At 44.3% G+C, this 13,750-nt stretch overlaps 1 protein-coding gene across 1 annotated transcript in view; it reads right to left on the bottom strand.

The window, feature by feature from the left end:
- MICAL3 (microtubule associated monooxygenase, calponin and LIM domain containing 3) overlaps window positions 1-13,750 on the bottom strand; it is a 254,060-nt gene that overhangs the window by 46,304 nt on the left and 194,006 nt on the right. Inside the window, exons 29-30 of the mRNA XM_081083520.1 lie at window positions 13,502-13,642; window positions 12,064-12,126 (exon numbers count right to left, since the gene is read on the bottom strand). Coding sequence (XP_080939646.1) covers window positions 12,064-12,126; window positions 13,502-13,642 — 204 coding nt within the window. The remainder of the gene's footprint in view (window positions 1-12,063; window positions 12,127-13,501; window positions 13,643-13,750) is intronic.

Here is a 13,750-nt window from a genome sequence, read left to right as displayed (position 1 = left end):
ATTTGACTGTTGACTAATGAATTTGCCGACCACTGCCCTAGGAGATGTATTTATCAACATATTGCTACAAGAGATGTCTGAGATTTTGCTGCCTACAGTTTCTTCTAGGATTTTTATGGTTTCCTGACTTACATTTAGGTCTTTTATCTATCTTGAGTTAATTCTTGTGTCTGGTGTAAATTGGTGGTCTAGTTTCATTTTTTTTTGCATGTTTTTGTCCAATTTTCCCAACACCATTTATTGAAGAGACTGTCTTGACTCCATTGTATGCTCTTATCACCTTTGTCAAATGTTAAGTGCGTGTGATGGCTCAGGTTGATTTCTGGGATTCTGTTTTGTTCCATTGATCTACATGCCTGTTCTTGTGCCAGTATCAGCTGTTTTGATTATGGTGGCTTTGTAGTATAACATGATATCTGGTATTGTGATTCCTCCAACTTTTTTCTTCTTTCTTAAGATTGCTGCAGCTATTTGAAGTCTTTTTTGGTTCCATATACATTGTTGGAGTATTTGTTATAGATCTGTAAAATATGGTGTTGTTATTTTAGTAGGGATTGCATTGAATCTGTAACTTTCCTTGGGCAGTATAGACATTTTAATGATGCTGATTCTACCAACCCTAGAACATGGAATATTCTTCCACTTGTTTATATCTTCTCTCTCTTTTCTTAGTGTCCTATCGTTTTCCAAGTACAAGTCTTTTACCTCTGTGGTTAAATTTATTCCTAAGTATCTTAATTTTTTGTTGCAATGATAAACGGGATGCTTTTTTTTAAGTTTCTCTTTCTGAGAATTCATTATCTATGTATATCCTATATAATAAGAGAGGAATATGCTAATTAGCCAGGACACCCTCACAGGTAAAGACCGGCAGGAGCGGGTGGGCATGGCTGCGTGCCACACAAGGCCAGGTACATGAGGCTGCGTCAAATAAAATAAAATGCATTCACATGCCCAAAGACGACAGGGTTCAAGGAGGAAGGGCTCCAGTTTCGTTTTCTCAGCACCCAGGTAGGAGGCCTCCCTGGGGCGGCTCTCCCCTCCGAGCCTTGCGCAAGATGAGCGCTCCGCTCTGGCCCAGGAGTCCCAAAGGGAGGCAGAGCGAAGTGCTTTCCCTCTGGAACCCCGCTCTTCCTGGGAGTCCGGCGTGGAGGGCGCTCTCCCTGGGAACACGGAAATCCGCCTCCCGGGGTGACTGGGTGGCCTGGAGGCCACACAGCGGCCATAGTTGAAGTCGCCCTTGATGGAGGAGCGGAGGTAGCGGAGATCAGAGTCGGCCATGTCAGCAATGGAACCCCAGCTCCCTGCTGAATGACTAGAGCACATGGTCTCAGTCACTTCCTGAGCAGCAGTCAGCCCGGACCAGGGATCAAACCCGAAACCTAAGTAGGTACCCTGACAGAATGGAACCCAAACCTTCACTGTGGCAGAGGAGCGCCGACCCACAGCAGGGGCCAGGGCACACCAGAGGAGTTTTGTTGAGGGGCCCTGACAGGCAGCCTGCAGCGCAGTGGGTTAGAACCTCCTCCTGATACAACAAGGTTGCCGGTTGGATCCCTGGTCAGGGCACAGACAAGAAGCAACCAAAGAGAGCATAATAAGTGGAACAGCACACTGGTGTTTCTCTCGCTCCCTTCCTCTCTCTAAAATAATCAATCAATAAAAATTAAAATAAAAAATAAACCCTCTGGCCCTAACTAGTTTGGCTCAGTGGATAGAGCGTCGGCCTGCGGACTGAGGGTTCCTGGGTTCGATTCCGGCCAAGGGCATGTACCTTGGTTGAAGGTACATCCCCAGTGGGGGGTGTGCAGGAGGCAGCTGACCGATGTTTCTCTCTCATCGGTGTTTCTAAATCCCTATCCCGCTCTCTTCCTCTCTGTAAAAAAATCAATATATTAAAAAATAAAAATAAATAGAGACCATTATAAACTTTTGAACAATAATAGATACAGAGGCAGAGCTGCCTCAAACAGATTGTCAAACTGCAGCGGGAAGGCCGGGGAGGGTTGGGGGGCAGGAGGTAGGGGGGTAAGAGATCAACTAAAGGACTTGTATGCATGCATATAAGCATAACCAGTGGACATAAGACATTGGGGGATAGGGGAGGCTAGGGGACTGTCTAGGGCGGGGGGATAAAATGGACACATATGTAATACCCTTTGTAATACTTTAAGCAATAAATTAAAAAAAAAATAAAAAATAAACCTTCCGGCTTGCAGAATTGCTAAAACAGAAAGCGAAGTCCCATCTCTTCCCGTTCATTCAACAAATACTTCATATGCTCCGTCAATAATCACACTGGGAATGGGTGTTTGTTTGTTTTGGCTAATCCTCACCTGAGGACATTTTTGCATTGATTTTTTTTTTCTTTTTTTTTTTTTTACAGAGAATGGAAGGGAGGGAGAAATACAGAAACTAATGTGAGAGACATCAATTGGTTGCCTCTTGCTGAATCCTCGACCAGGGCCCCGGATTGAGCCTGCAACCCAGGTACTTGCCCTTGACTGGAATCCAACCCGGTACCCTTCAGTCCGCCTGCAGAAGCACTATCCACTGAACCAAACCAGCATTTTTTTTTTCTTTTTAAGTTCTCCTCTAAGGATATGTTCTTTTCATTGGTTCTAGAGAGAGAGGAAGGGAGAGGGAAAGAGAAAGAGAAACATCGATCAGTTGCCCAAGCAATCCGACATGGATGGAACCCACAACCTGTGTATGTGTCCTCATCTGGAATCAAACTCATGACCCTTTGGTGCGTGGGAGGACACACTAACTACTGATCCACACTGACCAGGGCCTGGAGGTACATTTAAAAATTTTTTTCAGATCTGCCCTAGCCAGGTGGCTCAATTGGTTGGAGTCTCAACCTGTACACCAAAGGGTTTCCTGTTGGATTCTAGGTTAGGGCACATACTTAGGTTTAGGTTAGATCCAGGTGGGTCAGCAGATGCAGAGGCAGCCTACTGGTATTTCTCTGTCACATGGATGTTCCTCTCTCTAAAAATCAATTTAAAAAACATCCTTAGGTGAGAATTTTAAAGAAAGTATATATATATATATAAATTTTCAGATCTAAAATTTTACTTGGTTCTTTTTAAAATTTTATTTTTCATTTACATTCAATATCCTAGCCTATATAATAAAACCCTAATAATGCAAATTGACTGAATGGTGGAATGACCGGTCGCTATGAACTGACCACCAGGGGGCAGATACTCAATGTAGGAGCTGCCCGCTGGTGGTCATTCAGAAGCTGGGCTCACAGCTGGCAAGTGCAGTGTAGGTGGCAGGAACCTCTGTGGCAGCACTAAGGAGCAGCGAGCCGAGTGGTAGGGAGCAGCATGCAGGCGGGTGGTAAGGAGCAAGGGGTCCCGACTATGAGAAGGCACAGGCCGGGCTGAGGGACCCCACCCCAATCCCAGTGCACGAATTTTGTCTACACACACACACACACACACACACACACACACACACACACACACATATGCCAAGTGACCGGAAGGATGGAACAATCGGTTGCTATGACATGCACTGCGGTCAAACAGAATGACCAGTCACTATGACATGCACTGCAGCGGCCAACTGGCCTGATTGGGCCGCTGATCAGACCCCCCAACCTCCCGCAGCCCCTCCCCCAGCCGGCCCCGCCCGCATTCCCTCCCTCCCTCTGGCCTGGCCCTGGGTGGGCCAGCTGGACCCCACCCGTGCACAAATTCATGCACTGGGCCTCTAGTTGATGTATAAAAAGACATATATTTTTGGGTGTTTTTTTGGATCTTGCTACATTGCCAAATTAATTTATTAAATCTAGTAGATTTTTGGTGGTGTTTTTAGGTTTTTAATGCACAATACCATGTCATCTGCAAATAATGAGTTTTTCTTCCTCTTTCCAATTTGGATGCCTTTTATGTTTTCTTCTTGTCTAATTGCTATGTCTGGGCCTTCCAGTACTATCCTGTATAATAAAAGCCTAATATGCTAAGTGTCTGGTTGACCGGTTGGCTGTTCAAGCAATCAAAGTATAATATGCTAATGGTATGCTAAGGCCACTCAACCTCTTGCTATGATGTGCACTGACCACCAGGAGGCAGACACTCCGGCCAGTAGGTTAGCTTGCTGCTGGGGTCCAGCCGATTGGGACTGAGCAAGATGGGCCAGTCATGCCCTGGAGCCCTCCCACGGTCCCTCCCTGGCTGGCCAACCTCCTGTGTCCCTCCCTGGCCCCGATTGTGCACCGGTGGGGTCCCTCGGCCAGGCACACACCCTCTCACAATCCGAGACCCCTTGGGGGATGTCAGAGAGCGGGTTTCGGCCTGATCCTGCAGGTATAAAAGGCTAATATGCCAATAGACAGAACAGAATGACCAGTCGCTATGATGCACACTGAACACCAGGAGGCAGACGCTCAATGCAGGAGCTGGCCCCTGGTGGTCTGTGTGCTCCCATAGGGGGAGCGCTGCTCAGCCAGAAGCCAGGCTCATGGCTGGCAAGTGCAGTGCCAGTGGTGGGAGCCTCTCCCGCCTCCGTGGCAGCACTAAGGATGTTGGACTGCCCCCAAGGGCTCCTTGACTGTGAGAGGGTGCAGGCTGGGCTGAGGGACCCCCTGAGTGCACAAATTTTGTGCACCAGGCCTCTAGTATTGAATAAGAGTGGTGAAAGCGGACATCGCTGTCTTGTTCCTGTTCTTAGGGAAAATGGTTTTAGTTTTTGCCCACTGAGTATGATGTTTGCTGTAGGTTTGCCATATATGACCTTTATCCTGTTAAGATATGCTCCCTCTATTCCCACTTTGCTGAGAGTTTTGATAAAAAAATGGGTGTTGGATTTTGTCAAATGCTTTTTTTGCATCTATTGATATTATCATGTGATTTTTGTCTTTCAATTTATGTATCACATTTTTAAAAAATATATATTTTATTGTTTTTTTACAGAGAGGAAAGGAGAGGGACAAAGAGTTAGAAACATTGATGAGAGAGAAACATCGATCAGCTGCCTCCTGCACACCCCCTACTGGGGATGTGCCCACAACCAAGGTACATGCCCTTGACCGGAATCGAACCTGGGACCCTTCAGTCCATGGCCGACGCTCTATCCACTGAGCCAAACTGGTGAGGGCATGTATCACATTTATTGATTTGCAAATATTGTACCAGCCTTGCATCCCTTATGGTCATGGTGTATGATCTTTTAAATATATTGCTGAATCTGAGTAATATTTTGTTGAGAATTTTAGCATCTGTGTTCACCAGGGATATTGGCCTGTAATTCTCTTTCTTTGTAGTGTTTGTATCTGGTTTTGAAATTAGGGTAATGCTGGCCTCATAAAAAGAGCTTGGAAGTGTTCCTTCCTCTTGGATTTTTTGGAAGAGTTTGAGGAGGATAAGTGTTAGTTCTTCTTCGAATGTTTGGTAAAACTCCCCTGTGAAGCCTTCCGGTCCTGGACGTTTGCTGGAAGTTTTTATTTTATTTCTATTATTACTGCTTCTATTTCATCAGTTGTTATTGGTCTATTCAGGTTTTCTAATTTTTCCTGATTCAGTTTTGGGATATTGTATTTTTCTAGGAATTCTTCCATTGTCCAGCTTGTTGGCATATACTAGTTGTTCATAGAATTTTCTTACAATCCATTGTATTTCTATGGTGTCAGTGGTTACTTCTCCACTTTAGTTTCTGATTTTGTTTGTGTCCTCTCTCATTGTTTCTTTTTTCTTTCTTTCTTTTTTTAAAAAAATATATTTTATTGATTTTTTACAGAGAGGAAGGGAGAGAGAGATAGTTAGAAACATCGATGAGAGAGAAACATCGATCAGCTGCCTCCTGCACACCTCCCACTGGGGATGTGCCCACAACCAAGGTACATGCCCTTGACCGGAATCGAACCTGGGACCTTTCAGTCTGCAGACCAACGCTCTATCCACTGAGCCAAACTGGTTATGGCTCTCATTGTTTCTTGATGAGTCTGGCTAACGGCTCATCAAGACTGTTTATCCTTTCCAAGAACCAGCTCTTGTTTCATTTATTTATTTTTTGTATGTATTTTTTTAGTCTCTATGTCATTTATATCTGCTCCAATCTTTATTATTTCCTTCCTTCTACTTACTCTGAGCTTTTGTTGTGGGTTCTCTTTCTAGTTCTGTAAGTTGTAGGGTTAGTTTATTATTATTATTATTATTTTGGTTTTTGTTTTTTTGAGGTAGTCCTGTAGTGCTATGAATTTCCCTCTCAGGACTGGTTTTGCTGTGTCCCAGCGATTTTGGGTTATGTGTTCATTTTCATTTGTTTCCCAGAAGACTTTTTATTTCTTTCTTGATCTTGTTGGTAATCCATTCATTGTTTAATAACATGCTATTTAGCCTCCATGTATTTGAAAGTTTTGGATGTTTTACTGTAGTTGATTTCTAATTTCATTCCACTATGATCTGAGAAGATGCTTGATATGATCTCAATGTTCCTCAACTTGTAGAGACTAGTTTTGTGTCCTAACATGTGGTCTATCTTTGAGAATGACCCATGTGCACTTGAGAAGAATGTCACAGCTTTGGGTGAAATGTTCTATAAATGTCAATTAAATCATCTGATCCAGTGTGTCATTTAGAGTCACCATTTCCTTGTTAATTTTTTATCTGGAAGATCTATCCAGTGAAGTCAGTGGGGTATTAAAGCCCCCTACTATGACTCTGTTGTTGTTGATCTCTCCCTTGAAGTCCTAAAATTTTTTTTATTGTTTTTGTTTAATCCTCACCCTAGGGTATTTTTCCATTGATTTTATTTTATCTAAAATTTTTTTTTAAAAAAATATATTTTATTGATTTTTTACAGAGAGGAAGGGAGAGGGTCAGAGAGTTAGAAACATTGATGGGAGAGAAACATCAATCAGCTGCCTCCTGCACACCTCCTACTGGGGATGTGCCCACAACCAAGGTACATGCCCTTGACTGGAATTGAACCTGGGGCCTTTCAGTCCGCAGGCTGACGCTCTATCAGGGGTCCTCAAACTTTTTAAACAGGGGGCTAGTTCACTGTCCCTCAGACCACTGGAGGGCTGGACTATAGTTTAAAAAAAAAACTATGAACAAATTCCTATATACACAGCAGCGGCAAAAACACCCGGTGGACGAGATAAATGTTTTCGGTGGGCCGCATGTGGCCCGCGGGCCGTAGTTTGAGGACCCCTGCTCTATCCATTGAGCCAAACCAGTTAGGGCTGATTTTAGAGAGAGTGGAAGAGAGAAGGGAAGACAGATAGGAAAATGGATGTGAGATAAACACATTGATTGGTTGCCTTTGCATGCGCCTGACCAGGGCCCAGGCTGGGGAGGAACCTGCAACCGAGTTAGGTGCCCCTGACCAGAAATGAACCTGGGGCCCTCTGGTCAGTAGGCTGACGCTCTATCCACTGAGCCAAATTGACTAGGGCCTCTAGAAGGTTTTTTTTAAAAAATATGTTAAGATGTTTCTATATTGGGTGCATATATGTTTACCAGGGTTATATCCTCTTGTTAGATTGATCCCTTTAGTATTATGTACTGACCTTTGTTTTCTCTTGTGATGGCCTTCATTTTGAAGTCTATTTTGTAAGATACGAGTATTGCTACTCCAGCTTTTGCTTCATTTCCATTTGCATGAAAAATGTTTTTCCATCTCTTCACTCTCATCCTGTGTGAGTGTTTTGTTCTGAGGCAGGTCTCTTGTAGACAACATACAGTTGGGTCATGTTTTTGTATCCATTCAGCTACCCTATGTCTTTTAATTGGAGCATTTAGTCCATTTATATTTATGATTATTACTGACAGGTACTTATTTATTGTCCTTTTAATTCTGTATCCCTAGGTTTCTCCCTTTATTTCTTCTCATTACAGCAGACCCTTTAGCATTTCTTGTAATGCTGGCTTGGTGATGATGTATTCCGTTAGCCCGTTTTTATCTAGGAAGCTCTTTATTTCACCATCTATTTTGAATGATAGCCTTTCACTCAAAGTAATTTTGGTTTATAGTAATTTTGGTTTCAGATCCTTGCTTTCCATTACCTTGAGTACTTCATGCCATTCCTTTCTGGCCTGAGAGTTTCTGATGATAAATCAGGTGTCAGTCTTATGGGAGCTCCTTTGTAGGTAATAGTTTGCTTTTCTCTTGCTGTCTTAAAGATTCTCTCTTTAATTTTTGTCATTTTAATTATGATGTTTCTGTGCATGGGCCTGTTTGGGTTCTTCTTGCTTGGGGTTTCTGTGCCTCCTGGACTGTGTGACTTTTTCCTTTACCAGGTTAGGGAAGTTTTCTGCCATTATTTCGTCAAACACGTTCTCTATCCCTTTCTCTCTTTCTGCCTCTTCTGGCACACCTACTATTCAAATATTGTTACATTTCATGTTGTCCCAAAGCTCCCTTAAGCTGTCCTCTTGTTTTTCTTCTTGGTTCTCTGAGTGAGTGATTTATCTCAACCTTATCTTCTAATTCACTAATTCAATCCTCAACTTCCTCTAATCTGCTGTGCATTCCTTCCAATGTGTTCTTTGTGCTCTGATATCCTTTATTTCCTGTTTTCATAGTTACTATATCTCTTCTCATGCTGTTGAGCATCTTTACCATCATTATTCTGAACTCTATATCAGATACATTTCTTATCTCCATTTCATTTATCTCTTCTGGAGAATTCTCGATTTTCATTTGGGGGTTGTTTCTTTGTACCCTAATTTTGGCTGCCTGTTTGGGTTTGTGTCTATGTATTAGGTTGATCTGCTATGCCTCTCAATCTCTAGTGTGGACAGTGTCAAATGCTGTTTCTAACTAATTAGATCAGGCAAAGACTCTAAGCCTCCAGAGATCACCTCTGTCTACCAACTGATAGGATTCAGTCTTGAATATCCCTCAGGCAATCCTCCACAGGTGTGGTGAGTGTTTTGTCAATAGGGTGGGTCAATTGCTTTTGCCTGGAGGCTAATTGTTATTCTCAGTCTCTTAATGGGCCTCAGAAACTCCTCATGTGGGGCAAGGTGTTTTCCAATAGGGTAGGTCAGTGGTCGGCAAATTGCGGCTTGCAAGCCACAGTTTGTCGACCACTGGGGTAGGTCAACTGTCTTCCCCCCAGGCAAAGCTGCCTGTATAGCAAATGTCTGCATGATAAAATGATCTCTGCAGCTTGAGGGAATGACTCAGCATAGGACATTGGGGTGTCTGCCTTTTGAGCTCTAACCCCAGAGCTCCTGATCTTGGCTTCTGCTCACACAGCTCCAATCCACTCTGCCCTCCCTCTGCTGGAGCACAAGGTATACTGCACTGCATCAGCTTCAGTTTTACATTGGCCCTTTAAGAGGGTGCCTGCATTTCCAGCCATCTCTCCCTGGCAGACAGCAACCTGGCTGCTTTTCATATCCAGATGTTATGTAGGTACCCCTCTCAGTTCTGGTGCTTTCTGTTTGGGGGCCCAGCTTGGGGATTTGACCCCAGAATTCTCAGTGGCAACCCCTCACAGATAAGATATCTCTCTGGAACTTCAGTTGCTGTCTGTGGGAGCCCGGCTAGTCCTTTCACGCCTCCACCCCTCCTCCCAGTCTCTATGCAGTCTCCACTTTCCATCTTTGATTATCAGGGTTCTCTCCAGCGAGTCTTCTGTTTATTATTCAGTAAGTTTTTCCGTATTTTAGTTGTAATTCCAGTTTGGTCCTTGCAGTGTGTCTGTGCAGCATCCACTTACTCTGCCACCATTTTTAATCTCCCTCAAATCATTCTTAAAGGTTTTCATTTGGGAAAAGGGCTTATGCTCTGGTTTGCAAATACAAGAGCCTGAGGATCAAAGCCCAAGGGAAGGTGGGTGGCAGAGGATCTGGCTGTAGCACAGTTGGATGGATTTCTTACAAGGTTATGTTAATTTGAGAGGACAGCTATGTAATTACTAGGCCACTGTCTGCTCACAGGCCAGCCTTGTGAATCTGTACCCCACACCTGAAGGATGTGCAGAGTGAGTATGGCAGAAACATAAGCATGGTCCCTGGGGTCAGGGTACAGTGAAAATCAAGGAAGTGCCTACCTTTTGGGGTAGGAAGAAGGGAAGGGGCACTTTGAAGACACTGGCAATGTTTTATTTCTTGACTTTTTGCTTTTAATAATTCCTTAAAAGCTGTGTACCATCCTGTGTATACTGAGCTTACTAAAAAGTGGGTGCTGGTTTTTACATGCAGCTTTGGAGAACTATACTAAAGATGTCTGGAGTGTTCCAGGACAAGCTCTAGACTGGCAAACAGATAATGTCACAGAGCAGCTCACAGAGCTGGCAAAGCCAAGATGCATTCCTATGACAATGGCATCTGCTGAGAAAAGACTGAGGGCTTAAAACCTCTGTGTGGTAACACTGCCATTGGTCACTCAAGGAAGTCAGTTTATCAACATCAGAAAGTGGGACCTCTGAGGTACAGACAAATCTCTGTGCTCCTCACACCTGAGCTTTCTGTCTAGAGAGCAAGTTCATGGTTGTACTACCCCATTGCTGACAAGGCTGGCAGACACTGCTCCTTCCCTAGAATCTTTCTCCTTGGCACCACCCCAACCTGGAGGGAACTCAACCTGGGCCTGTGGTGGAGAGGCTCATTGTGCCAATATGTGTGCTCAAATTACTCTGAGTGCCTGGGTATCAGGTGCTAACTTTGCACTATTGTTGGTAAGCACAGAGGAGACCAAGGACCAGACACCTCATCTGCAGAGGGCAAGGCACACTACAATGCATCGGCTTCAGCACAGGCCTGACCCTCATACTCATGTGTTTCTCATTATGAGTTTCTACTAAGAAAGGTCTGTTGGAGAGTCAGATGGGTGAGAAGTTTATAGTCCTTGAGAAGAACCATTGTCACATATATCAACACAAATAAGTGAGGAGTATCAGTATAGCACCAGATGTTGAGAGACACAGCTTGGGGGATGGAACTGGGGGTTAGAGCCAGGTTAAGATGGAGTGCAGGGGGCTAGAAGCTGCCACACACTATGGAAGCCAGAAATCACTGCCACACTTAGCCGCTAGCTAGGAAGTCCTGACACCTCAGTCTTGTTCAACCATTCTGGAGATACAAACTGACTAGGAGAGAGTGAGCAGCAATTCCTATACTCAGAGCTAAGACTCTGGTTCAGTTCTCCCTGCTGTATGCAGGAAGGTGCCTCTCATGGTGTGCTCATGCCCCTTTCCTCTGTTGCTTGTGAGGACAATGTGCTGGATGGGAAGAGGCTGGTGGTAAGATCCATGAGTTCCAATCCTGCCCATCCCAGAAATAACCACTGGCATAGTGGTTCTCACCCAGGGTCACTTCTGCCCTTCCCTGAGTGTTAACTGGTATTGTATAGAGGCACTTTCGGTTGTTCTATGGATGGGAGTGGGAGTGGAGACTGCACTGACATTTGGAGGGTCAAGGATTTTAAGCATCTTGCAATGAAAAGAACTGTCCTGCCCCAAATGCCAGGAACCCCCTCATTGAGAAACACCTCTCCAGAAAAGTTTCAGAAGGACAACTGAGGTTTCTTAGCTACTCCTTGGCTTAATTAAAGAGATACTTTCACCTTAGTCTGAGGACCCAGCTGATTATGCCCAGCATGTCCATCTGCTTTTAGCTGAACAACACCTGCCTTCCTTTGCTTTCCCCTTTTCACAGATAAGTTTTCCATCGGTCCCCCTGAGTACCGACTGCCTCCTTCTCTAATATTTCAGTAGGTTTGTGGAATATTAACTGATTTCTTTATTATATTTATTCCTTTACTTTCACACTCAATTAACTTCTACAGACTTTAGAGCTCAGTGCTAAAAATGTTTCTTTAGCTTTGGCTTTTACCCAACCTCTGTTAATTAAAAGTGTCTGTCTCTGTCCTGCCTGTACTACTGCTTGACTCTGGATCTTCCCTGAAGAATGTGGGGTGCGTGTCTTGTCCATGCAAGGATGGGCTGCCTGAGTGAGGCATGCACATTCCCCCACCCTCCGCCCTTGGCATGCACTAGTGGTAGGATCAGAATTCTAGTGTTAAGATATCAGCAGAGCTGCCAAGAAACAGTTGTTATGGTGAGTGGAAAGAGAACAAACATCACCAGACTACCTCCGGACACTGTCTCCAGCCAGGCCTGAACTGCTGCACGGCGTATGGAGGGAAGGTCAGGCACTGAATTTAAAACAGACGATAAATACAAAGTTACACAGGAATAAGTGTTCCCAGTGAGGAAAGTTGAGGACAACCCTAAAGTCCAAAATAAAAGAGAAACTAAGATGATGTTACGGCCAGGGGCCTATCCAGAACTGACCATGGTATCAGTCCAGGAGAGGAAAGAAAACACAGGGAACACAGGGAGGGGCAATACAGTTTCAAGGCTGCAGAGATAGCTCTACCTTGCAGGGCAGTGTGACATTGTCCCAGGTCAGCAGGGTCTCTCTCTTCCACTCCTGCATAGCTTCTAAGTACATTAATAAACCAACAAAAAAAGACTTTAAAATTGATTTTTAGAGAAAGGAAGGGAGAGGGAGAGAGAGAGGAAAACATCGATGAGAGTGAAACATCAATCGGCTGCCTCCTGCATGCCTCCTACTGGGGATCAAGCCCAAAACCCAGGCATGTGCCCTAACTAGGAATCAAATCAGACGACACCCAATCAACTGAGCCATATTAGCCAGGACGCTTCTGGATACATTTATATTGCTGCAGAAATAGTTAACTGAGGTTGTTTTTGCCGATAGGTGAAGATTTGGGGCAGAGGAGAATCAAATGACCCCATTAAAGGCTGTTTCATGAATGCAGGGACCACACCCTTGTATACTCAGAGACTTGCATGGTGTGTGGCTCTCCATCAGTTCCAAACAGGAAGAGACAGAGGTTGATGATCTGTATTTAGAAGATGGGTATGGGGAGGTCAGAAGGTGTGAGAATGACATGGCAGCTGACACAGCCCTCCACTTTTTTTCTTTTATTGCTTGCTATTCCTTAAAAGAATCCAGAATAAGGTTCATCTTCATCCTACTGTAGAACACGATCATCTTGCCTACAACTTAGAGCTAACTATTAGAAATTATGCTAAATACTTAGAGTCTCCTTGATACAAATTTCTTCTTAAAACTTAATTTCCATTCAAACTATGCTTCCCCTGCCCCCATCCTGACAATGCACATTCACACCCAGACACACTCCATGAGGAAAGGACCAGAATATTCTATCAAGTGGAGAAAGAATAACCCTACCTAGTAATATGAGGGAAAGAAAGCAATTCTCAATTTCTTCAAGATCAAGTTTCATTTTTCTATTTTGCTTTGGGGGAGAAGGAACCCATAACCTCTTAACCCACAGAGAACTTTACATATTCTCACACAAAAGCCCAGGGCAGTGGTCACCATTAACACCAAGGAAATGAAATGTTCTGTCAGCTCTTACATTTGATTAAACTGATGGCTTTGGCCCTGACAGAAAAATACCCTGCAGCAAGCAGAGGGGTTGCAGGGACAGAATACGCTCCTAGGGGCCTCAGGTCCTTGGATCCTGAAGCAGTTACCTCTAGAAGTGGAGGGCTCAGAGGTTGGTACCGTTCGCTCCTCCTCCTCTTTCTCATGAACATGTGTCCAGTGCACATCAGCCTGAATCTCCAAGGGATCGGTTGCACTTATGATCTGCTGTAGCCGCTGGCTCCCAGCTACTGCACCAGGTTCAAAGGAGATGAGAAAGGGAGAGATGATGGGGAAGAAGAAAGGAGAAAATAAACAGTCAAGGGAAGGAGGGAATGAAACACCACAGTAAAGGAAAC

Source organism: Myotis nattereri (assembly GCF_964212035.1).
Source record: "Myotis nattereri genome assembly, chromosome: 2".
NCBI classification, from domain to species: Eukaryota; Metazoa; Chordata; class Mammalia; order Chiroptera; family Vespertilionidae; genus Myotis; species Myotis nattereri.
Note: the sequence above shows the minus strand (reverse complement) of the source record. Positions and strands in the feature narration are given on the sequence as shown.